This window comes from Siniperca chuatsi, linkage group LG3 (assembly GCF_020085105.1).
Source record: "Siniperca chuatsi isolate FFG_IHB_CAS linkage group LG3, ASM2008510v1, whole genome shotgun sequence".
In the NCBI taxonomy this organism is placed as follows: domain Eukaryota; kingdom Metazoa; phylum Chordata; class Actinopteri; order Centrarchiformes; family Sinipercidae; genus Siniperca; species Siniperca chuatsi.
In genome coordinates, this window is record NC_058044.1 from 21,923,550 (window position 1) to 21,950,120 (window position 26,571).

Genomic DNA, 26,571 nt, shown 5'->3' on the forward strand with positions numbered 1-26,571 from the left:
GCATGTTATATATTAATACGCCAATTGCATCAGAAAAACTCTTAAAGGATTTATTTGCTTTCTAGCGGAGAGTTGGATTGAATAGATTGATACCGCTCACATATCTTAAGGCCACAGCCAGCAGCCGGTTAGCTTAGCACAAAGACTGTAAATGGGGAAACAGTTATTGTCCAGTACAGTTAGTGTAACTTACTGTCCAACAGTAACAAAACACAGCTAAAACTCACTAATGAACACATATCTCATTTAGCCTATTTAATTCGTTAAAAAAACATAAGTGTAAATAATTTGCCATTGTACTGAGGGGTTATGTGCCAGACTGGCTAGGCTGTCTGCTGGTTGCCTGGCAACTGATATGACCTGCCAGACTTGCTCTTTCCTCCAGTTTCAGTCTTTGTGCTAAGCTAAGCTAACCGGCTGCTGGCTGTAACTTAATATCTAATGGACAGATGTGAGAGTATCGATCTTCTGATCTAATGCTAAATCTCAGCCAGGGAGCAAATAAGCATATTTCCTAAAACTATTACTCTAAAAATTTTTTTTTTTTTTTTTTTTTTTTTTTACATTATCTGAGTACCTACCACTGCATTTAACAGTCTGTTCATGTGTCCCAACACGAACTGCTACCATAACAAGCAAGCTCGAGTGGGTCAAACTTACATTTAAGTAGGTGGAGAATCAAAACGTGTCGGATAATGGACACAGTTCCATTTTATGACATCACTGGAGTGACAGGGCAGCCGTGTTGGGGGGAGGGAGGAGGAGGAGGAGGATCTCTCACTCTCCATAAGTTTACTTTGCCCTTTGTGGGAGATGAGATTCAGCCTCCGCAAGCCCGCCGCGAGAGGACAAGGGACGGGGGAGGAAACTTTGCGAGCGCGCTGAAATCTGCTGAATTCAGGATTATCTGCGGGTCATGGACGGTTTCGTCTAGTGGAGTTTTTTTTGCGGATTCCCGGGTTGTGCGTCTGCAGCAGAGCGGACCGCGCAGTGCGACTCCAGGCGGCTCTGAAGGAAACCATATCTGGTCAAAGTATTCGTTGCTGTCACCCAGCGGGACCGTCCGGCTATAAATAGCGCTGGAGGAGGTACGGAAATAAATGCAAAAAGTATACTGTAGGCTGTAAAACAGTCAAATTAGTGAAGATCACATATCAAGATTAAAATAATGTACAGGACAACACTTTTAAAATTACTTGGAAAAACTAAGTTTCCATGAGGTCAGTGAGAATAAAGGGGGCTTTTCCAGGAAAACTGAGGAATAGTTTATTTTAATTTCACTGTTTTAGTTTTCCCTCCTGTGCAGAATGTTTTATTGGCTGTAGGGTTCCCTCTTAAAGTAATGGCATGCTGCAAGTCCTCACACTCAAGTCCAGCACAGAGGCATTCTAATAGTCTTTATCACATACAGCAGCTACTCGGGGGTCCTGAATACAACAAAACAACTTCATAGGGTTCACCTTACCTCTTAACCTCTTTGCACAAACTTAAGTTAGATTTAAGATCAATTTTACTGAAATAAATATTTAGAAAGGCTTGAGGTAAGTTGATTTTATGATATGATAAAAATCAGTAACATAATCAAATCAATAAATAATGCATTATCAGGATTTCACTCAGCAAGTGCTGTGAGATGCAACAGTTGTCTGCTGACATATTGGTTGTCAGTTCCTCTGTGACCTACATACATCACTATGGAGTAAATGGAGCCTTGTAAGCTTTGTTACTTATGGTCAAGTTATGGTTTAGCATAGCCCTGTGGTTAGACCTGAGACAAAACAGTCATATCTCTACAGGAGCTGCTTCTCACTCAACTTATTGTTGCACAGTGTTTCACCATCTAAAGAATGCATACGCTAACACACGTGACATTTTGACCTCTGCAGTATGCACAAATGGCCTGACCTCAGATCCAAGGCAAGGCTGGGCCCGTCATAATACAGTTCATCATGATATATGACTCCATACTGGTCCCCAAAGTGGAGACTAAGCAGCCATCACTGATGGGTTTAGTTTCCCCAGCACTAAAAGTTGGAGAGAATGAGAGAATGTCTAAAAGTGACTGTTTGATCGTGGCTTTTACTCTCTCTACTGTTATCTCAGCTCCACATATAACTGTAGAATAAACGGTAACAACTTTTATATGTAATACAAACTTTCTGTAGTGTGCTAATCTATTTTGGTAAGCATCTATGCATTGTATCAGTACTTAACCACTGCGTAAGTGGACATCCTTGTTACTGTCACAGCAGAAAACACACACTGTCCTGTAGCTTATCTCAGAGACCTGTGCAATTCTAACAACTGCAGTCTTGCAAAATAGTTTAGACAGATACCATACAAATGTCACAATAAAGCTTTAATTCCTATACCACATGAGATATATAGCATGAAGTGTGATGGAGTCTGTAAATACATTTATCCCTATAGGAATATTGTGGTTATTTTTTTGTTACCAGGAGATAAAAGCTTCTTATTTGAGCCATTGCCCAACTACAGATCCACATTCAAACCTGCAGTCAGCATCTGGTTAGTATTCTCAGGTTTACCAGATTAGGACATTTGTCAATTATATATATATTTTTAAACCTAGAGGGATCTGGAGTTTGTAGCCTTCATTATATTTTTATTCATATCTGAATCTATAAGCTGCTGTGGAGGAAAGTGTCAGGCCACCTAGTTCAAGCTTGTATGTTAACTGAGTTTGACATGAGCTTAGAGGTGGCAACAATATATCTTGGATTTACCAAGCTGAAGAAATCTTAAGTGAAATATTCACATGCCACTTACTGCATGTCATTTTTTTCATGTCAGTGTGAAGGAAGTCGTCTGCTGAAGCATCTAAAAGTCCACTGCGGTGCTCTCACTATGTTTTATGTGCTGATTTATTGGCTGTAAGAGTTTTTGGCCACTCTGAGAGCATGTGTGAGTTTTGCAGAGATTTATGTGTTTTTCACGGCTGAAAAACACATAGCTTCCCCAGCTTATGTTTAAAATCTATCTGAAAGATTTACAAAGAAATGGCTGTTAAAGCAGGCCATTATAGCACTTTGTTCTACAGGAGTAGCTGAATTGTGTAATTCAGGAGTAAAACAGATATTTCAATTGTCATACTCTTAATTTTAATTTTCACTGTGAGAAAGGCTGTGACCGGTTGCCATGTAATATCAGTTTGAAGGTTTTACACACATCTTACTTGATTAATGATCCTGTATCTGTGCTGCTATTCTTAGAGGCTTGAGGACTGGACAGACTTGGTTTAGAGGGCAAGGGTCAAGTCAAGTGTTTATGACTTTACGGGGTACATTCTGGCTCATGTTTTTAGTTGTCTTTCCTTTCTGCCCAGTGAATGTCCTCCAATGAAGCAGAAGCTTGAAGAAACGTTACAAATACAGGCACGGGTCTGTTTGATATCATCAGATAGGTTGGGCCCTCTTCCAGCAGACTTGCAGCGTTATTTGGAGGTCAGCCAGTTCTTCATCTTTGGTTTTGGAAACTTGTCTTGTCATGGAGTTTAGAGAGAGCAGAACAAAAGAACGGCATGCTTGACCCCACCTTTTAGGAGTAGGTTAGCTAAAACAAACTTGCTGACATACTTAAGATCAAAAAGAGATGTTTGCACTCACAGATGTTCTCCTTGAATGCAGACTTTTCTGCACTTTGGTTGAGTTTTGAAGCTACATCTCAACCCTTCTGCCTAATTTGAGAATATCCTCATCCTTTGATGCAGGCTCAGTAAAGTTATTATTAGTGTTGTCATGTGGACATCTATCAGCAGCAGCTCGCAACACATTTCAAACACTGACCCATAGTTTTAAGGAACCAGGGCTTAGAGATGCCAAGCATTTGGTGCGGTGACCCACAAATGTTCCGCTGCAGCTCGTCCATCACCAGTCATCTGGTCCCACAGCCAAGACTCTGTCTTGACATGTAGAGCGTTAGAGAGAGGAAAACAGTCTGTCCACACTGCCGGCGGAAAAACACATTTCCGGACAAGATATTTGGTTTATCCAGGGTTGACTTTTATACTTTTCTGCAGAGTGCTTTGAGAAAAAAGACAGAACAGCACTTCTGACAGTGATTCATGGCAGACGGGTCAGCTGCAGGATCTAATTCTGGGAGGAAATAGAGCACTAATTTAAAATACTTAGACAAAATGACAAGTCAGCAGTTGAAAACTTGTAGTGCTAGCTAAAGGCCTGTCTGCTGTTCAAATCACATAAAAGGGATTTGTCCATATACTTCAGTTACTGCAGCAAGTCACACTTTAGTTGAACTAAGTTGAATTAATGTCTTTCTTTTTCTGTTAGTGGCCTATCCATCTGTTGTTGATTTGTATAACATTGGCTGCTTACCTTTCTGTGAGGTACCTAGTTGCTACTTTCAGTGACTTCAGATATTTTAAGCCATTTTTTTCTTGTCAAACACATTTTCATGACAATCACACAGTCAGAACAGCCTCGTGTCCACTGTCTCTCTCCTGGAATACCTTTTCAAAATGAGTATGAGGCAAACATCAGACAACCAACACCATTTTTATTACAGCAAGAATCCAGTCAGTAAATACTGTTGTTATGGCATGTAATCCAGTTTTTATGCCTAAAAGCTAAGGCCACATGTACCTTGCCTGGTATCTCTGACTTTTTTTTCTTATTTTCTCAGGTTTCAAAATGCAAATCCAATTCACAAAATCAGTTTCTCTTTTATCTTAATTAAATGATCAGATTTTCAATCGTGCTCACAACAAATAAATGGCGAAAACTCTTGCAGAACCTTGATATTACCAAGTATTGCCATAAATTACACCATGTAGTAATTTATGGACCAATTCCAAAATATTACATCTCCAACAAAGAATTATAGCTTGACATTTTGGGAAATACGCTCATTTGTGATTCAGATGAGAGAATCAATACCACTCTCATATCACTATGTTAAATATGAAGCTACAAGTGTAAAAATAACAATTGGCTGTTTTACCGTGGCTTAAGTGGTGGACTATTTCTCGGCTGAGAGCAGTTGCCAGGCAACCAGCGCAGATTCCAGGAAGTACTGCTCGCAGCGCGTAGATGTGTATAATAAGACATGGGTACGGTGGCGCCACTCAGCCTTGCTTCCAATTCTGCCCAGTGGACACTCCCGGTATTGCAGTGAAAATTCCTTGCTGCCAAAAAAGTATTTTCCCCTTAGGCCACCATTATAATAAAGACGTCTATAAAACTATTGACAGGACACCTCAAACTGCAAATAAGGTCAATTATGACTTTCTATTGTGAATTTATGATCCACGGAGGCTTTATATTTGTAAAACTTTCCTCCAGCCAAGAAAAGCAATTTAAAAATCCGTGATGGGCTCCAGTGGCTCCAGCGGTTGCCATCTTGGCAGTGCCTGACTCTGGCTAATACAAAAATGAGCAAAGAGGTGGAGCTGAGGCAAGATTGAAGCCTGGTTGATGAAACCACCTAGCGGCAAGCCACCTGAGAGGGCGCCCACCTGTCACTCAAAGCGGCCTGCCCTTAATTATAATAATAATAATAATAATAAAACTTTATATATAGAGCACTTATCAAAACAAAGTACAGTGCTTCACAACAAGAGAAATAAAATATCACAGTGAATGACGAAATATAATGAAATAAAATACATAAAATGCACAAAAGCAATAAAATAAACAGCCAGTTCAGGTAAAATCAGGATTTGCTTTCAGATAAAAATGTGTTTTGAGAAGAGACTTAAATGAAGACACTGACTCAGACAACCTAATTTCTTTGGGCAAGTTGTTGCAGAGCCTCGGGGCCCGGAAAAAGCTCTGTCCCCCTTAGTTTTCATCCCGGACTCAGGAACAGACAGGAGACCCCTGCCCGAAGATCTCAAACTACTTGAAGGTTCATAAGGGATTAGAAAGTCTAAAATATAGTCTGGAGCCAGGCCATGAAGAGCCTTAAAAGTAATCAACTAGATCTTAAAATCAATCCTAAAACAAACAGGGAGCCAATGTAAAGAGGCTAAAACAGGTGTGATGTGGTCGTACTTCTTGGTCCTGGTTAACAGCCTAGCAGCTGAGTTTTGTACAGTCTGCAGTCGTGTCAAAGTTTTTTGATTAAGATAAATGATAATTAATTATCCAGAACTTTAAGCCTTAATATGATTTAAATGAGTGATTTATATAAAAATTCACCCCCTATACAGTTGTCATGAATGGGGAAATTAGCTAGAGACCAAAACTGTTTTTTTGTATCAGGCTATAAAGATGTTTATTTCTGCTGTGAAGTTGGGCTTTTTAACATGGGGGTTAATAGGGATTGACTTGCTGGAGTCAGCCTCAAGTGGCCATTCAAGGAACTGTAGTTTTTGGCACTTCAGCAGAGTTTGCTGCTTGATTCATAACCATAACTTTATTCAATGAACATATTACACTCAATCTTGAATCATGTGTTGCCATCAAGAAAAGAAAAGGATTACTGTCTAGAGCCAGTGTTTGGTTTGTCCATTCTGGGCTACAGTGGAAATATGGCAGTGCAACATGGGGACCTCCGCAGAAGGGGACCCGCTCCCTCTGTAGATAAAACCAGCTTATTCTAAGGTAACGAAAACACAACAATTCTTATTTTCAGGTGATTATTCAGTAATAAAAACATACTTAATATGTATACTTATATACTTAAACATTATATTCCATTTCTGCCAATAGCTCCTCCTAAATGTTACACACTGGACCTTTAAGTGATCAGATCTTTCCTCTTTTCTAATAAAGACCAACTAGAAAATTAATCCAATAAGTCACAGGCGAGGGAGCACCTAGGATCTCTATCATCCAGCATCCAACAGCTAGCATCCAATCACAAGGACGCATCGAACAAGTACAGTAGGGTGGGACGTGATGCAAAGCAGGTGGAAAAAAGATAACGCTGGCTGCTAGCTCCACCTGTTTTTCTGTAAAATTTTCTGCAAGTCCCGCTAGCAACGCAACCTTGAAAATAAATGGAATAAGTCAGAGGCAAGGGAGCACCTAGGATTTCTATAATCCTAGGGGAACAGCTGCGCTCACAGTTAGCGTCCAATCAGAAGGACTCGAAGTAATGAGTACTAGCCAATCACAGCACAGTAGGGCGGGATTCTGTTAACTTTGGACAGAGCCAGGCTAGCAGGTTCCCCCTGTTTCCAAGTCTTTATCCTAAGCTAATCTAACTGTCTGCTAGCTGTAGCTTCATATTAGCCCTACTAACATGAACAAATAAATGTTTGGTATTTCCCAATATGTCAAACTATTCCATAAGACCAGCTACCCTGAAGAAATCCAGCTAACAAATTCTGTGTGGTTAAAATGACACAAATTGCCTCATCAGGAAACTCATCTTCTACTAGCTAGCCAAACACTTCCACGTGCAATTTGAATAGTAGAGGAATGTGAAATGGAAAAAATCAATCTTCAGTGTATCTGCAGTGAAAACAGCATCAGCTGGCCTGTAAAGGTCACGTTCTTACACAAGTATTTCAGTTATGGTAGTTCAATGAGGATCTACTAAAAACAGCACAACAGTTTTAAGGACAATTGCATAAAAAACGAAGAGCACAGTTTAAAACAAGATTTTCTTTCCCAGCCTTCTAGCGACCCTGTCAGTTACTTTAGGAAGAAAAGGAGATAGCAAAATGAGAAGAAAAAGGAAAACAGGCAGTGGAATATGCTTAATTTCTTTCTCCATAGATGACTTAGTGTATCTATTGCTTTCTAACTTTGAGAGCTATTAATCTCTTTTCCCTCTGTGCTTCTGCCTTCTCCAGGTCTCTCCCTTTCCCAGGAGCGCTACGGCCACTTGGCTGCCTTTGCTGTTATTTTACCACTGGGGCTCATTGAGTTGAGTACATGACATTGACATTGACCATCAAAGTCAGCTTTGCTTCTGGTCCTTCAAACATAATGTTATTTCAACATTCATTTTATTAGTGCTTTCTCTGCTGTTTCCATCCACAGATTTTTTTTCTCAAACCCCAGGGTCTCGCAGGCTCCTGATCGCCTACATTTTGTCTCATTTGGAGGGGTTATTGAGGTGAGGGAACCATTTGAATACCTGGTTTGGTTTATTTGATAATTATATCACCTCTAGCAATTTTGAAGTACAAGAAATTTAAGTGTAAGATCGATATTGTAAGATACTGTGAAAACACTGTCATTGCGACAAATCAGAGGAAAGTATATATAGTTTCTTTCCAAATGTTAATTTTATTCTGTGGAATAAAATCATTAATTTGTCATGTAATCCTCACATAGGTTTTTTAATTTTCTGTATGAGCTCTTTTTTGTTTGTATGCATGTCATGTTAAAGTGACATTATCCCTGTTTCCAGGTGTGCCTTCCATCATGTCGGTGTTGAGGAAGGAGATGGAGAAGTACAGGGACATAGATGAGGACGAGCTGCTGAAGAAACTGTCAGAGGAGGAGCTACAGCGATTAGAGGATGAATTAGAGGAGCTGGATCCTGATGTAAGTTTATAATATAAATTCCATATGGAGGAGTTTCTGTCACTATGTTGGTGTCAGTGTAGAGTTATGTGGTCATACGGGCTTAATAGAGCCGTTTGATGTAATATACTGCATGATACTGTATATTGCTATAACTACATGTGTTTTCATCTGAATTTATGTCAGCTAATTTCTGTTTTTAGCCAGTCAAACTGTGTTAATTGCAAAACATTTGAATGGTTTTGAACGTACTCATGAGTAAATGGCTGTAATGTAAATAATGGTTTCCACAGTATTACTACAGTGGCAGCGGATGAGCTGTGCTTTGAATGCCGTGTAGACAAAATCAGCCAATCCAAAGTCTACTAACAGGCAGTCAGTGTTACTGCACAGTGTTACTGTGACCGTTAGGCTGAGTAACGTTTATATTCTCTGATTGACTGTAATCAAACTTAAGAGGATGTGTGAAATTTGTATGATGGCCCACAGTCACAGACCAACACCGGGTCAATTTTTAGCCTAGTGATTCTTAGTGTGTAGAATATTAACATAAAAGAATATAAATAGTTAGGGATTAATACAGTGCATACAGGTATATATATTTTAGTGCTAAAATGATTAGTTGATCATCATTGTAAATTGAATACATTTGGTTTTTGGACTGTTGCTCGGACAAAACAAACTGTTTGAAGACGTCATCTTTGGATCTGCGGAATGGTAATTAGCATTTTTTTGTTGTTGCTATTTTCTGACATTTTATAGAAAATTTATCAAAAAAATAATCAATTAATCCAGATTAATCCATAATGGAAATAACCACTAGTCAAATACATGCGTGAGGAAGTAGAGGAAACAGCGATGGTTATTTAGGCTAAAGTGAAACTGAACTTCTAGAAAATACTCTACCTTTATGTGACTAATTTTGTTACTGTTTAGTCGCCTTCTTCCCGATTATTTACAGTATTTCTCTATTTGTATTAAGTGCAGTGGGAAGCTGGGTGGTGAATCATGTTGTTAGTCACTGTGCTACAGTAGGTACAGTTATCAGTTATACTTGTGTTTAGTTTCTGTTGCTTCTTTATGATGTGTTTATTTCTGCATTTAATTGTCCACCGCCAGCTTCGTACCCTCAGTGATGTATCATGGGTCGAGGTGGTGACAGCAGCTGTAATAACTTTCTGATGAATGTTTAACTGCTCATAGAGAGACTGGATTCCCCCGCAATGCCAAGGGGATGACTGTAAGGGTATAATGTGCAGGACTCAGTGTGTGTGTGTGTGTGTGTTTCATGTTCTTATATCCCGGTGGGGACCTGAATGCACACTAACTCGTGGGGACTTGTGTCACCGGGGGACAGAAATTGAGGTCCCCATGGGTAGAGACTGCTTTTTGAGGGTTAAGACTTGGTTTTAGGGTACAGATTACAATTAGGTAAAGGTTAATTGTTAGGGTTAAGGTTAGGGTGAGGGGCTAGGGAAAGCATTATGTCAATGGCTGTTCCCCCTGGGGATAGTGAAACAAACGTGTGTGTGTTAGTGAGACTGATGCCAGCAGTGAGGGACCGGAGGGACTCCATGACGTAAACAGTGAGAGGCAGTGCGTGCGTGCGTGCGTACCTTGTTTGTGCCTGTTTATGAGGGTAACCCATTTCACAACAGTTAAGTGCCCATTTGCTTTGAAACACACTGAAACCTTCCCAGCAAGGCTTACCACTTCAGTTCCAGTAAGCCACTGAAAAAGCCTCATCATGTTGGACAAATAAATATGTCTTTCAGCTATACTGTGATTGTAGAAAGATTTACTGTCAATCATTGAGAACATTTTGTGTTTTTAGTACATCCAGTACCGCCTCACAGTCATACAGTGACACACTACAACTTGGACTGGTTCATACTGTTTACTTTTTCTAAGACACTGTGGTCTCATCCTTGTGGCTGTAACTTGAACTCAGTGACATCTTTGGATTAGAGCTCTAACATAAACATCTAAAATCTGGAATAGGTTAATCTCATGTACCTAGACTACTGGTAACATTTCTCAAATCATGGAACGTTCACCCTTAAATTTTTTTTTTCTTTCACTCACCTACATAAATTTAAGCTGCACTAATTAATATTTTTACTCAGCTCAATGTTTTGGTTTTATGTCCCGCAATGTTACTGTTTTGGTTAACTAACTTTTTTTCCAGCAGCAGCAGGTAGCTATTTTCTGCAAAAAAGCACTGATAAACCTACTGTACACTACCTGCTCACTAACAAAGTTAGTGAATAGCTGGTGAACATAGTGGAGCATTTAGCAGCTAAAGAGCCGCATGTTTTTCTCAAGAGCTGGTGGAGACCAAACCAAAGCTAAAAAGAGTGAATATGGGGCTTACATTCATCAGGTGGCCAGAAAACACGACTCTACATGAATGCTAATGTTTGCTAAGTTTGCCATATCAGCTTTTTAAGGTGATAATATGTCAATGATATGTTTACAGCTTGTTTCTGCTGCTCCCAAATAGCCAAAAAAAATCAGTTATTGCGGGTTTAAAAAGGAACATTTTGTCACTTTTTACTCAGCCTCAGCCTTCTCTTCATGGATGCGTGTAGTGTACATGTTACGTCCATGTGCTCATAGACGACTTCTGTGGCTGCTGAGAGGAAGAGAGAGACCAAATGAGTTAGGGGGTGGAATGACAGGGAAAAAGACCAGAGGAAAGTACAGTTAGGGACAGGAGAGAAAGACTGATATGAGTCTCATGCTGGTAAAAATAACATGCTGGGACTGGGAATGTGCCTGTTATCTGCAACTGAAAGAACGTGTGACATAAAAGGTTTGGCAGTGACAGTGTGATATACTCCTGGCTATACTATAAATACCGCTGTAAGTCACGTGAACATTTATGGACCACTGCTGGAAAGACTGAATGAGAGAAACAGAGAAGGAGAGCGATTACTTCCAAAGAGTGTATTTCAAACTAAACAATCATCAATAAATGTGTAAATTGTTTGGTATGTTTTTGAAAATTGTTTGCAGCTTTGGCAATATTATTCTTTGGTAGCTTTGAGAGAGATTGAAGGCAGAGGACTAAGGGTGAGAGGCGAAGAGAGTGAGAGAGACAGAGAGTTATGAGGAGAGAGGGGCCCCTGAGTGCAGAGAGGACGAATAAGATATGAAGCTATAAGTAGCACTTGTAAGAGCTTGGTTTTGAATGTTGCTTTAAGTTGAAAATAACACGATGAGCAGCAAAGCTCTGGGAAATTTCTTGGTCCTGTGTTGGGCTGGAGTAGAGATGGGTACTGATGTGGAAGTTACATTGACCAGAGCAAAGATACTGTACCACCATCTCTATATCTATCTCACTTTGCTTTAATGCTATAATACTTTTGTCGTATTTTGCTGTCTTCTTCCTAAAAAGAAATCCCCTGAAATTGTTAAAAAATGTTTTGATAGTTAATGAATACCTGCAAAATGTATGAAAAGTGAGTGTGTATTCTCCCACTGGGGTTTGTGTGCTTTTGTTCTTCTTTAAACAGGTTTATTTTAAACTTACTAATTACTAATGTACCCTGCATTTCTTTGTCTATTTTATTTATGTTGTGAGTTATTATCTTATTTATTCTTATTTTCATAGATAACTGGCAAAATGAAGACGACATATCGCATCATATCACATCGTGCCATTTTTAATGTATAGCTACAATAAGTTAAAGGTGTCCTCATTTTCAGGCATCTTTAACTGTTAATTCCTCAGAATAAAAGACTGAGGTTGAAGATTTACTCTGAGCAAGAAAGGTCTCCTCCATTTAAGTCACCATAAACCATGTAAAATCAAAGATCATGCAGTATTTGTTCCTCAGCCCTGACTGGAGTGCTGCTCAAAACTCAGTGGTACCACCGGTGCCTGAAAGACATATAATGGAGATTAGTGATTTATTCAGTAGTATTACTGTAGCAAGGAAGAAATCCTGGAGTAATTCATTCTTTGTTGCTCTGCACTGATGTTGCAAGGTATTGCAGGACTTAACTACTATGATAGGAAGAAAGAATTGAGACATTCAGAATAATGGAAGAAAAACATTTTTCTAATACCCAGCACCAGTCCTTTAAATTATGTAAATTCTCATTCTTTGTCTAGAATGCATTGTTGCCAGCTGGGATGCGGCAGAAGGACCAGACAAAGAAAGCTCCAACAGGAGACTTCCAGAGAGACAACCTGCTGGCCCATCTGGAAAAACAGGCCAAAGAGCATCCTGACAAAGAAGACCTGGTACCCTTCACAGGGGAGAAGAGAGGTAAGAAATTGTTTTCTCATGGTAAAGATGAAAAGGTGTGGCTCAAAGCACTGTTTTTATCAAGTTATTACAGATGATAAGAACACTAGGTGTCAACACTGTTTGGTTCCCAACATTTTGGAGAGAACGGGGTTATCCAAGCACATGGGCTGAGGAGAGGCTGGCCTATCCGAACTTGGAGATGTAGATCTGGGAAAAAAATTGGAAATGGATGAATAATGTACCTGCTTAAATACTATGCTCAACGCTGGAGAAGATTCAGATTAACTCTCAAATTAATCATGGCCTAAACTAAGCCACAAACCTTACAAGGTGTCTCAGGAACCCCTAAAGTCACAGAGGTCTGTCTTGGGAATCTTCTTTTTTTATTCCCTAAAGGGTGGTTCCACAAGACCACCCCTCACCAGGCCTTGTTAGGCCTATCAGCAAGCCAGCACCAGTGTAGTGTGGACACAGAGGAGTGTGATGGATGGTGACAGATACCAGACTTCTGAAACTCTAGGAGGTCTCCCTGCTGTCACTTTCGTCATGTTCTTCTTTGCACTTGTGTACTTAAAAGACACAGTGCATTTCAATTTAGGTTCACAGACCAGCCGTAAAACTGCAGGTGAGGGAAGTGAGAATGAGTAACAATCTCGCCTCCCTCAACAACTACAGTCAAGGTACCATTGAGCAAGCCAGTTAGCTGCGAAACAGAGCATGTGAGCAGAGTGGAGCGACAGCAGTTTCTGCACACTGTTCAAAGTTGTTCTGTCATCACTCCACTTTTGCTCACCCTTCACTCACATTGAGACAGAACCCACTACAGTTTTCTCCATAACCAGGCTTGAAATAGGTTGATTTGCACTTGTCACAACTTTTAACAGCGTGCTAAACAATATGGAAGGATGCAGCGGTATGGGAACGAGAGAGGACACAGGTGACTTTCAAAAAGTTGCTCAGCGCTCTTGGCAAAATCTCACCACTCCGCTGCCAGCAGCCTGTGTTTATGTGGGGGTCAAAAGATGTCTGGCTGAAACTCGAGGAGCTGACCACACACACAGACATAGCAGACCTACCAGTAAAGACACAAATCTCTGGGTCTTTACAGTCAGTCAGACACAGTGATGACTGTGGTCAGGTGTGACTTGATGAAGGGATACTCACCTCAGACGGCTCAGCTGTTATGTAAGAGAGCTGGTTTAGACAACAGGACTTGGGTCAGAGATCTCTTTGTGATACTTCACCTTAGTTTGACATTTACATTTGAAACACATAAAACTGTATTTCAATAAAGTTCTAACAAGTCTTCATTGTTTCTGTAATTCGTACTGACTTACTGAGGAAATATTTTTCTTCTGCCCGTATAAAGTTGAAAGGTCATGACAATGATTTATCTGTCATGGTTAGATATTTTTTCCATGTACCAAGTGAACTGTGTGAGTGTAGCATTGGTGCCCCGTTCATGTCATATCGGAGTTACTGTAATTACAAGTCTCTTTGCGATTTTTCTGAAAGGGCCGATATATCTGATTTGGAGCCTCAGTTTCAGGGTCCTGGTACTGTGCATGCTGGCTCACTGTCATGGTTACTGGGACAGTTTAATAGAGTGGCAGAATTGTTAATGTTATTAGTAACACCTGTGCTTTTCCTTCTGTGACAAGTCAAAATGTCTGCTGTGAAAAAGGCCATTTGGAAGTGTGTTGGAAAAACATTTGGAGAAAAAGATGCTTATAATCAGCAATGTGTCAAAAAATACTGTTTTATATATCACAAGTATCATTGTGTCACTGGTACTAAAGCTTTTATATGTCTATATAATATCTCAAGTGTCAAATGTAGAGCCGTCTTCTTTTTTGTCATCATGTTATGACATATTTAAAGGCCCTACACACCTATTGTCCACCACACAGCTGTTTTCACTTATTTGCCTGATTAGACTCCTCAGGACTGTCGCACCTGTTGGGGCAGGACACGTACACCTTATTATATTCTTATTATATTAGTACATGGACTTTGGTGACTTCATGTCATTCCCAGCAAGTCTCCACTTAACTTCAACCTGAGCAGAGTTCTAATTAGCCAATGTAAGTGAATACACCTCTGTGAGTGTGGAGGGGGACCTTGAATTCACAAAATATCATCAGCTAAGGGTTAGTGCGTATATGTCTTTCTATGAAATCTCTCCACTCATGTTGTAGGGAAAGCCTGGGTGCCTAAAAAGAGGGTGGACCCCATCATAGAGAGTGTGACTCTGGAGCCAGAGCTAGAAGAAGCCCTGGCTAGTGCTTCTGATGCTGAGCTCTGTGATATCGCAGGTAACATAATCACACCCACTCACACCTCCTCACAGTCACATGTACTATATGCATTAAGGCTTATTGGTTTCAGTTGTCTCTCATTTGTCACCAAATATACACAAAGATATTTTTAAGAAGTAGATCCGTTTAAATTGATTTTTACCTGGATTTTGTGTTCTTGCATCAAAAAGTTATTCTATTTCCTACTTTAAGAAGACACTACTTTTACCTCAGTTTTTTCTGTTAGTAGAGTTGTGGTGGTGAAGGCAGTTTAAAACATACTTCCAATAGTAGAGAATGAAGAGAAAAAATGGGGAGAATCTGAATTTCATCCAGAATTTTGCATTAATGTTTTGTTTCATCTGATTTTCACGTTTCTAATATTAAAAAATAGAGATAAATGTTTTTGATTTTCTTTGAAAACTAAAACTTACACATACACCCACATACATAGTTTACACCCACAAACTTACATAAAAGCATCTGAATGAATGAAATTCATAGACTGGATCTGATCTGTTGAATGTGCTCAGCTGCCTGATTATTCTTCATCTTCATCTTCCCCCACTAATCAGTGTAAACACCATCATGGCCTCAACTTCCCCTCATTCATTTACTTTTCCTTAATCCAAATCTTCTCCATTTCCTCTAGCGCTCCTTCCACCTTCCCTCCACCCTTCCCCTTCATCCCTCCATCAGTCCCTCTACCTCCTCCATCCCTGCTGGATATCTCTGTTCGCTAGCTGAACACCACCCAGGGTATCTGTGGACTGCATGCAATGATTGCATGGAACGATTCTGGTCCTCCTGTCATGTTCATGTCAGCTTGTGTTAAGGAGACATTTAGCAAAACCGTGCTGCATGACTCAGTGACACATTCAGACGTCTGTACTGTACATCCAGGCTGTGTAATTTATGGCAAATGTCATTACTGTGGCAACTGTTTTGCTGCATGTTCAAACTTTTAACACATTTGTTGTAAAGATGACTGAAAACATTAATTTTAAAGAGTAAATTCTGTATTTTCTGATGTAAAACATGTATTTTAACAAAAAAGTCCAGTATTTAGTAGTCATCGTTTTTCTTAAACCTGAATGATTCTACATATCACATATGAATAGTTTTAAGGCATTATAATACGACTTGTTTAAGGACATTGTTTTAGTATTTTGTTCCAGAAAATTACTGTATCCTTTGAAAGTTAATTAGCAGTAGAAAACAATTATTTTTATAAGATCTAAATACTACATTAAATCTCTTTGTGAGATGGATATATTACAGCATGTAAACACATTCAGTTTTAACCACTACCAGACTCACTACTACCTGCATTAGCATTTCAGAAATGTATTCTCAAACAATACTGCTGCATAGAGCAGAATTTGGAAATGAGAAATATTTTCGGAGCACAACAAGTCTCTGGAGTTGTTGAAGGTAACCACACTTCTACTAAGATCAGCTGGGTAGCTTGTGTTCCCTAACTGTTTATATCTTTGCAAACGGTTCTGTTCTCATGCTCTTGATCTCTCTGAGGTGATTATGTCTCTAAATAATGGATTTAAAAAGAAAAATATTTTCAGAGTAGCTGCTCAGTCAAGAAACATATTTCATATTAACTGCTGCCAGGACACAAGTAGGCTGCATCGAGTTCTTCACAGGCTAATACCTTGACATCCTTTATAGTCATGATGCAGCAGGTGGAGTATCACATTGATCTGTAGTCAGCCAACAGAGGGCAGGACTTCAGCTGTGGCTGCAGAAAAAAAAGCCAGTACATGTTACCAATGAAACTGCTGTTCCTGAAACCTTGTACATTGTACAGCATTACAATTTATTGATCGTTGAAACTGACAGTGTCAGGTTTGACTTGCTTGTGATGCTGCAAGTGCCGATGTGCTGTCTGTATTAGCATGGTGGTCCACTGTATGGCTGTAACTAGACTCTCTTGACTCTTTTTCAGCATTCCTCTTTCTCTCTCTCTGTTTCTTCCTCTGACCCTCTGTTCATTCCCTTCATTTTTTTCCATCCTCATTCAGTCTTCTTGCTGTCTTCCAGCCATCCTGGGTATGCACACCCTGATGAGTAACCAGCAGTACTATGAAGCCCTGGCCAGCAGCACCATAGTCAACAAGCAAGGCCTCAACAGTACGCACGCACACGCTTGCACACATGTACTAAAACTGACTCAGTTACACTGATTGTGTAACTGAGTCTTCATTTACAAAAATCTGCCAGTTGCATGACCTGTCTTCACTTGGTATCACAGATACATTTGGTGCAAGAAACAAGTAAAAGTGTCCTAAAGATAAAGCAGATCACTCAACTAGTTTGAAGAAAATATCACCTCATTCAAGAAAAATGTTGAGTTGACTTGGACTGGAGTCAAATGAAATGATCTCATGTTGGTAGAATGTTGGTATATTTTTCGAAAGATGATAGGATCAGTCTTTTTTGGCACTCCATGTATGCACAAATATAGTTACACAGATTTAAACTAAGTCAATAAGTAGATAAAAGTAATTGTATACAGGCACTCATACATTGTCCTATAGGTTCTCCAGAAAAAACACTGATGATTCATCTGTTCATCTTCCACTACACAGTGCAAACTATGGTATTCTGATATTACTTTTATGCCATCACACACACGCACGTTAATGAACCATTGTTTATCTTGCATGGTGGCTCATCCTACAGATTCTCCTCCAGCTCTAAACAGAGCTGATTTTATAATTTACTAAATCTCAAACGAACGTCATTTACTGATACATGATATTAAACAGACATTTATCGCTCCAGTAAGCCTAAACAATATGTATTTTTACGCATTTTGTAACTGCCAAGCATTTCCCAAACTATCCTGTTCTGTTTTGTCTTCATTTCTGCACTGCACTCAATAAATATCAAGGGACTTAAAACTTGCTAGAGTTACGTAATCCATCACACTCAACACACATCTGCTGCTGTGGTTATAAAAGTTCCAATATACTTGTGTGGCAAATAGCTACATGTGCTGATTAATTGAAAAGTCTGCTGCATTCTATGCAAAACCCCCATGTGCACTGGTACCTACATTAAGAAAATGTCTTGAAAACTTGTTCAAAAATGTATATTGGAACATTATTGGACACCGATTGCCTGCAAAGTGGGATAAAATAATTAATAAAATAATATATGCGATCGTATCCTTTAGAAAATTGTCAGCATATGTGAAATATACATGACTAAATGGGTTAAAATATTCAAAAACAAGAAACATCAGTGTCTTTCTCTTCAGTTAAGGATGACATGCTCCTCTGTAGACTTCTAAACCAGCAGAGAGCCCCATAATCAAGAGTAATATATAACGTGATCACTGACTGGTAAAATGTTCTACTTTCATAAACCATATAGGAGGCTATGCTTTGTTTGGCAAAGACTGGCCGGCTAATGCATCAACAGAGTCTTGAGCAATCAGCTGTCCAGATATTACTGTTACAGTTCTTAAGCTCTTAATGAAAACATGTGGGGAAAGGGCTAGAAACATGTTTTAAATGAGTGCTGTTCCCACAATAAGACTAATTTAATGAACTGTCCCAACTGTCTCCTGCTGTACATGAGTGTGTTCTGTAAATGTGTTGTAGGTGTGATCCAGTGCACCCAGTATAAACCAGTCCCTGATGAAGAGCCCAACTCCACTGATGTAGAAGAGACCCTGTTGAGAATAAAGAGGAACGACCCTGACCTGGTTGAAGTAAACCTCAACAATATCAGGGTAAGAGAGAGTGTGTGTTTCTGCTGAGGATAACAAGAGAGGATATGATATTTAATGCTGTATTTTCAAACTCAAAAGCAACAGGGTTTGATTTTGGATTTATTTTGGATTTGGACGGCCTGCTTTAACTGAAACTCTATTAGTTATAGTCATCTCTGATAGTATTTTCTAGTACTTACCACTGAAGAAAACTAAACGTTGTCACACAAAAACCACGCGTTTATGTTCCCAAAGCAGAAACAAACTAACCTCGGTGCACAACATATAGTCTTCACATTTTCATTTTTGCAGATAAAATTTAAAAAGCAAATTTTTAAGAAATAAATATATATTTAATATATATAATATTTATATTAAATAATATATTTTGTAAATATGCGATAAAATTAATTTCTTGGAACTAAATTTGTGAAAATTCATGTAAATAATAGTTTGAGTGACTGAAATGACGAAAACCTAATTGAATCTTTTTTTGGATCTGAGAACATTTTCTGAGCTGTAATGTTTTGGTGTTTTTCTGAACCCAGAACATCCCCATCAAGACTTTGAGGGCGTACGCTGAGGCTCTGATGAAGAACACTGTGGTGGAGAGGTTTAGTATTGTAGGAACCAGGAGCAACGACCCTGTAGCGTTTGTAAGTCACAACTGTAACATTAAACACAAAATGCTGCACAGAATCCATGTTACCTGGTTTATTGCGCCATTTCTCTGAAACCCAGGCCAAACAAGAAACAATGTAATGGTTTGGATTAGTTTGATTGATCTGTGGGTTATACTGTTCATAAAAAATGCACTGTTTGCCTTTTTTATAATATTATTCTATTAACCTTTTTTTGTTTTCAATCTTTTTTTGAGATTTAACCCAAGTAACTATTTTAATACAAATCCTCTTTTATGGAGGATAAACTTTTGTTTGCTCTTTTTCTGTCTTTTTTGCCTTTTAAATGTACCACTAACTGCCTTTGTTTGTTGTTGGTTATTATGATAATGGCACTAATAAAAACCAAACCTATATTGTATAGCTGATCATATTTTTATCAAGCTGCAGTGGGGTTTAGATCTTCCTAATGACTCATGCTGCATATCATCCATTTATCACTTTGTACTTTTTACTATCTAATAAGACATATGCATAAAGTAGCCTCACAAAGTCACTTTTGATGATGTATGCCTCATTGTGGCAACTAGTCATTGGAATAAAGAGCAAGTGAGTGCAAAGCAATGAGTGAATTAAGATACAGTATGTGCTCTGTGTTTCCTCTCAGGCGCTGGCAGAGATGTTGAAGGTGAACACGACGCTGAAGAGCCTGAACGTTGAGTCCAACTTCATTACTGGGACTGGAATCCTGGCCCTCATAGAGTCACTGCAGAATAACACCACACTACAGGAGCTCAAGATAGACAATCAGGTACCAACTGGCACACACACACACACACACACTCTACTCACTTGCAGAGAGTACATGCAGGCTCATACACACGTACCATGCATAAAAATGTGAGTGTGTGTGGGTATGTGTGTCAGGTAGTGTACACAGGCCATCTTTGCCACTTCAGTGTAATGCTCCCTGATTGCATGTGTGAGTCACTGCTCGCTCATTAGTTCAACTTGTTGAATGATTCATAGATTTCTTTTTTCTTTCCTGCATGTCCCATCTTTCTCCTGGCTTCCTTGGCCATTTAGCTCCATTGACTGACTGATTGATGGAAATGATATACAACCGAAAATGAAAAAGCAAAAATTACCCCCTGCCACTTCATCCTCTGTTGCCATGGAGATCACCACCTCATCTGTGGTGGCACTGGTGTTCAGTTTGTGGAGAGGATCGCAGTCATTTTGTGTACTCCTCCTCTTGTCAGTTTCTTCTTTTCCCATCTCGCCACCACGAATCCCCTTCTATTACCTGCTTTGAATTCATATCTTCTTGTATCTCCTCCTCGATCGCTCACTCCCCACTCTCTCTCTCCAAACTCCAGAGCCAGCCGTTAGGCAACAAGGTGGAGATGGAGATAGCCAGCATGCTGGAGAAAAACACCACGCTGTTGAAGTTTGGATATCATTTCACCCAGCAGGGCCCACGCCTCCGAGGCTCCAATGCCATGATGAACAACAACGACCTGGGTGGGTTACAGACACACACAGACATGGAAACAAACACATACAAACATACATTTTATACCTGCTCTGAGAAACTGATTTAGGAACATGACAAAAGCTAAACTGATAACTGTCTGTATTTGATGACTGATTTGCCCCTACAGTGCTTTAGTTATAGTAACTTGTACACAGTCTTTCAGTTGTATTGCATTTGGCAGCGTTGGTTGTTACGTGCGTCAGTGCTGACACTTTATCTTCACTATATCTCCTTGGGTTCTACTTTAATCAGACTCTAATAGAAGAATCAGAGTGATATCATCGGCCGGTAACTCAGTAGTACGGCCAGAAAGCCCCAGCCAATCATAACAGTGGCTTCCTGAGTTATGACATCAGCACTAAGAAAAGAGTCTGTGGCACAGACTCTTTTCTGTGCATGAGAGAGAGAACAAAATTAAACTGATGGAAGAAATCGTTCATACACTAATTATTAAGGTAAATATTGTATTTGCTCATTTCATTTTTAAATAAAAAAATTTCTACAGTGTGATAGAATCCCAAAAACGGTCTTTGTACCAAAGAGTTCAGTCAACTCCTCTCTGACAGTCTCAAAAAAAATGTAACCTTATAAGCTTCACAAAATTAGTACTTGTTCGGTTTGTGTGTGAGTGTGTTTGTTCTTGAACATAATCTGAGAAGCAGTTTTAGGTTTAGAGGGTGAGGGTAAGTGTGAAATGATGCCATCTTGGCTATCTTTACCTCCACCACATGTTAGTACAGGATTTAGGTTCAGAATTATGATTACATTTGGATACGGTTTATGGGATTTTGTGTATTATTAGTCTGCTTGTATTGTGTGACAAACCACCTGAAGTTAAGTGTATGTCTCATAATATTGTCATAACATTTTCTTCCCCTCCTCCCGTCGTCATTAAGCCCGAGTCGTCAGGTCAGAGTCGGACGGCTCCTTCACCCTCACTCTGTCTGTCCCCGAGCTGGAGAGGGCCTTCGGGAAAAAGTTCAAGTCCAAGACAAAGTAAAAAATTTAAAAAAACAGAAAGACACCGTTTGAGCGCTCATCCTTGCCTTTCTTCTGCCAACATCACCTGGTTCTTTTCCTGATCACCTGAAAGCTCTGCCGCCAACTGTCGTACTCCTCTGAGAGTTTCTGTTGCTTCTCCACAGCACCTATCATCACTTTGCTTCTTCTCATTTTCTAGTTATCTCTGGTTTGCAAAGACCACTGACACTGTCTCCCAAATTTAGCTGCTGTTGCTCTCCAGTCCCCAACCATAGTCAGAATAGATATTTTTGTTGCCACAATTTCTTTACATTTCCCGAAAAAGTGTATGAACCTCTGCCCAACAAAGCAACAAACTGGACAACATTGAAATCTGGAAGACTTGAAAAAACACTCAACTTTTGCTCAACAGAAATAAAAGAATGAAACGTAAACTTGACTATGAAATACTACTGAAGTCATTGCAAGGCTAACATATCCTGTACTTTTGAAATACAGATGAATAAACAGCAGATAAGATTAATTTACACAGGCTGTTTCTGTCATATGTCCTAACAAGAGCAAGACACTGATCCCCTTACTCACTGGACAACAACATCCACTGTATACCTCTTCTGTCTTTGAAATCTGATTGGACTAGATGAAACCGTCCCCTTCTATTGCTTGTTCCATCTTCTTTTGGTTGTACTGTGAAGCTGCAGAAACCTTCATGGTCTTCATCTGTTGTTTTCTGCATCACCTTCCTAGTAATAAAGTGGTGCTATAGTCTATTCTTTGGCCACTTTATTTGTTTCTCCTTGGCCTTTTTACTCATTTGATCATTCTCTTCTCCTGATCTGCTGTTCCTGCATTGTCTAGCAGCATCTGGCCTTCTCTGCTCAACCTCTGTCCTCTCTTCTACTCTTTTAAACACTGCTCTTATCCAAAGCTGGATTACAAACCTGGCAAAGTGGGCAACTGCCCTGAGGCCCCAAACCCTAAGTGGCCACGAAATCTCCAGGTGTTTGTGATGATGTAATACATTGCAGATTTGTTTTAATACTGTATGCACCACTAAATTACAGTATAAACTGAAATAGGGCCTTAAAGGGCAAGTGCACTTATTTTACACATCAAACTCTGTTTACAGGTCTTGAGTAGTACTACAGCATATGTGAATTATGTGAAAAAAGTTGTAGAAAGCCTGACGTTATTTACAGCGTCAGATGGCTACTATCATAAAGCACCCAAATCTCTGATCGAACTGTTAATGGCTGAGTTGCATTGTGAGTAATGTAGGCACCAGATTTTGACAAGGAAGAAGAATGCATGGAATAAAAGATGAGATCTCTGATTCTACTGCATTGATTGTGATATTTTTTCTTTTTTTACTCTCCTCCATGAATCGGACAATGTTATGGGGTGTAATTTTAAATCAGTGGAGTGCTCTTTTAAGGCAACACCTACTAGTTTTAATTTAGTTTTGGCCCTTATTGTTTCATTATATATTGTCATTACATAGTGCATTTTGCTAAATAAAAGTGTGTTCAATGAAGTTACCACACACTAATTACTGATGATCACTAACTAATACATATGCAATAGACAGAGTGGGAGAAAAGGAGGGGTCAGTAGGGGCTCACACCTTATTTTTGTCCCCGGGTCTCGTAGTGGGATAATCCAGCCCTGCTCTTACCAATGTCTTACCTTTTGTCTTGTTTTTATTTTTTTCCTTCAAGAGCTCATGCTTAAGCCACTTGAAGACAAAGTGCTGTCCTGCTTTTTGAAACCCATTACCTTCTTTCAGTTGCCTCTCTTTGCTTTCTCATGTAAAGCAAATACGGCAGGCCAACTTTGCTCTGCTTTTGCTTAAGTTGTCGTTGTTGATGATGAACCACCTCCTTGCATTCTGTTTTTGTAACTTTTCTTTCTCCTTGTTTCCATTCCTTCCTCCTTCCCTCTGATCCTTTCTCACCTCTTGTTGTCATTCTTTCTCTTCTTCCTTTGTCCCTCCCATCTTCTCTCCATCTACAGTAAGAAAGAGAAGGCTTGAGGGAGGACCCATCTTCCCCAAGTGTCGGACAAATGTGTAGAAACCACGGCTACCCTCATCCCTCTGTTCCCCTTCGACCCTTACCGTCTTCCCAAACCCTGCCTTGTAACCCTCCTCAGCCTCACACCCTCCGATGGCCTACCCAGAAGATCCATGCCCATTATGTCAAGTTCAATTGTTTGGGGTTTGGAGGCAATCTCTGAGCTCCTTCTGCTTTCAAGACTCTTTTAGTAGATATTAAAGGATCCAATGGGATTAATCAGCATTGTCTCTCTGAGCTTTCAGTGCATGCAAAAGGTGAGATTGTGTACTTGTTTTTTGTGCTCTGAAATTTGAATTTTGACTTGGGTTCCAGGTTTGAACATTTGTAGCTCTTTGTACGAACTAACCAGGCAAGGCTTACTTTGTCGTCTTGAATCCTTGAATATCTCAAGTGTCTGGATTCCTTAATAAAGGGGGCTGGAGGTCTGGTTTTGAATGATGAATCCCTGTTCCTATTGATGAGTTGAATGAATTCTAATTATTATTATTATGCTGTAAATTAGTTATGCTGTCATTACTGTTGTTCCCAGAAGTTTCTGATGTTGCTCCAAGGTGGTATTTTCTACCAATTATACACCAAAGCCAGTGTCCCATTTGAATTTGATATACCTAAACAAAAACAAACAAAAAAAAACTACTATAATATTGAATTTAGAATTTTGACCTGCTCGTGAAAATCTGATGTTATGGTCTTTTTCCTATTCGGTCTAAACAGTATTTCTATATATACAGAATCTTCAGTAATGGACAGATAGATTTAGAAAGCTGGCTACTGTGAGATTTGTTGCTATATACAGAGTATATTTATTTGTGACAGACCTGGGAAAGAGTCAGAAGCCATTCAAATACTTGACATAACTTTTGATTGATTGTGCTGGATGGTGCAATAACTTGTGTAAAAATGTTTCTGTAAATGAAAATGTATACTCTAATTACACTACATTGTTACATTATCCAGCATTTATAAATACCAGCCCCCGCAGAGCATTCCTGCTAGCTGGGAATGGCATCTGCCAATCCAAGTTTTATTTACTGAAATGAGAGATTCTATGAACCCACTGTAAAATATCCCACAAGCACCATCTTGTTATATAGACTTCATTGTCTACAACCCACAATGTAAGTCAGACCATAATAACCCAAAGTAACGGAGTTCTTGAATGGACTTCTGTTACACTTTCAACCAGGTTGGGTTTGTTGATTGTGTTTGTTTGTTTGTTATTTACTGGAGCAAAAACGTGTGGTTTAATATGAAATGGGTCGTACTGTTGACTTGACTGTTTATTACAGGTTTCACATTAATGCCTCACTCCAGGTTTGGAGTATTTCAATAATGAATGGTAGACACAGATTTAAAAACACAGGAAACCTCTCATGTCTTTACAGCTGTCAGATTACACAGCTCCATTTTATTTAAATAAAACAAATGTTAACAGACTATTTGCAGTTTCTAAAATGCTTGTTAGCAGTGACGGGTCTTAAATCGCCCACTGAACATCTGAAATATGGTATCACACTCTGATCCTGGACTGGTCCTTTAAGAGTTCACAATGGAAATGTTCTTCTCATCAAGGTCGGACTGTGAATACATGTTTATGTCCTTGTTGCCAATTCCAACCACACAACTACATCTTGTTAATGATAAACATCGCTGTTTATTTAGCAGCACTTAATGGGATTTCTTCTAACTTTACAGCACAATAAGAAAAAGAGGGGTTAGCTGCTATCTAACTGGGAACTAGAGCTAATGTGTTGCTGTCTGACAATAAAACAGCTCCAGTAAAAATCAGCAGAAATGGTCTGCACTCTTGTTACTTTTGAATGGCTCAAGAGGAAATGGGTCTGTATTGCCTGCTTAAAGAAAATGGGTAAAAACTACCAGTTGCTGACTAAAACTGACCCGACCATGTACCATCCATGTTCCCTTGATGTCAACAACTGTACCTGATACTGACACTCAGAGATAAAAATGGCCGCATGTTTAAGGGTTAAGATAACCCATTTAATGTTATTTAATATCACTGCTTTGTTACTTTATCCGTGCTGTGAGTGTTGTTCAGCAAATGGTAATTATGGATGTAAACATTGGTAAAACAATAAGTAACTGAATGCTAAAGGTAAAAGAGGACGAGGACTCCTGCCACTCAGTCATTGTGTGTCCTGTTCTTTTCTTCTGTCTGGTGTTTTCTGATATTTTAGTGCTTGACTGTTTTGTTAGATAGTTTACCTTTTTGGTTGAATTTTTGTTTATGAAATAAATAAAGCTTGAAAATAATGTCTTTGTTCTTTCATTGTATATGGTTGGATATATTACCCGGATATGTACGCTGCAGTATTCTCCCATATAAAGACAACAGTGACACTCTGTGGCAAAATGGAAGAAATACACCAAGTCTGTTCAGTGGGACTGTCCAGCTCTCCCTATATTGCCCTCTTAAGACCATCAATAGTGCTACACTTCTGCTAGCTGTAGTAAAGTTGCAAATGTCGTGATCAAGACTTAAAACACATTTACTTTTAATGGCTTCTGGTATTCAGATTCAATTTGCTTTTCAGTATGCAGAGAGCCTTTTACTCACAATAATCTGAATCTTGTTCCCAATGAAGA

At 39.3% G+C, this 26,571-nt stretch overlaps 1 protein-coding gene across 5 annotated transcripts; it reads left to right on the forward strand.

Annotated features, from left to right (window-relative positions):
* The first annotated feature begins 778 nt into the window (after nucleotides 1–778).
* On the forward strand, nucleotides 779–26,238 carry tmod1 (tropomodulin 1). 5 transcript variants are annotated; one of them, XM_044190613.1, is made up of 13 exons: nucleotides 783–1,088; nucleotides 7,784–7,856; nucleotides 7,974–8,049; nucleotides 8,347–8,483; nucleotides 12,583–12,739; nucleotides 14,920–15,036; nucleotides 17,074–17,163; nucleotides 18,642–18,772; nucleotides 19,300–19,407; nucleotides 20,039–20,182; nucleotides 20,751–20,895; nucleotides 21,805–21,904; nucleotides 23,903–26,238. In XM_044190613.1, the coding sequence occupies exons 4-13, from the start codon at nucleotides 8,361–8,363 to the stop codon at nucleotides 23,919–23,921; spliced, it is 1,134 nt and encodes a 377-aa protein (XP_044046548.1). In that variant the 5' UTR covers nucleotides 783–1,088; nucleotides 7,784–7,856; nucleotides 7,974–8,049; nucleotides 8,347–8,360; the 3' UTR covers nucleotides 23,922–26,238. The 5 variants fall into 5 exon arrangements, with proteins under 5 accessions (XP_044046551.1, XP_044046552.1, XP_044046548.1 ...); XM_044190616.1 differs by lacking the exon at nucleotides 17,074–17,163 and having other exon boundaries at nucleotides 779–1,088; XM_044190617.1 differs by lacking the exon at nucleotides 14,920–15,036 and having other exon boundaries at nucleotides 780–1,088.
* The last annotated feature ends 333 nt before the right edge of the window (nucleotides 26,239–26,571 follow it).

Bases quoted from the DNA above. Each gene is read 5' to 3' on its own strand.
- tmod1 (XM_044190613.1), top strand. From the start codon at position 8,361: ATGTCGGTGTTGAGGAAGGAGATGGAGAAGTACAGGGACATAGATGAG. The intron at 12,740-14,919 runs GTAAGAAATTGT...CTCATGTTGTAG, and splicing joins CTTCACAGGGGAGAAGAGAG to GGAAAGCCTGGGTGCCTAAA. The intron at 20,183-20,750 runs GTACCAACTGGC...TCCAAACTCCAG, and splicing joins AGCTCAAGATAGACAATCAG to AGCCAGCCGTTAGGCAACAA.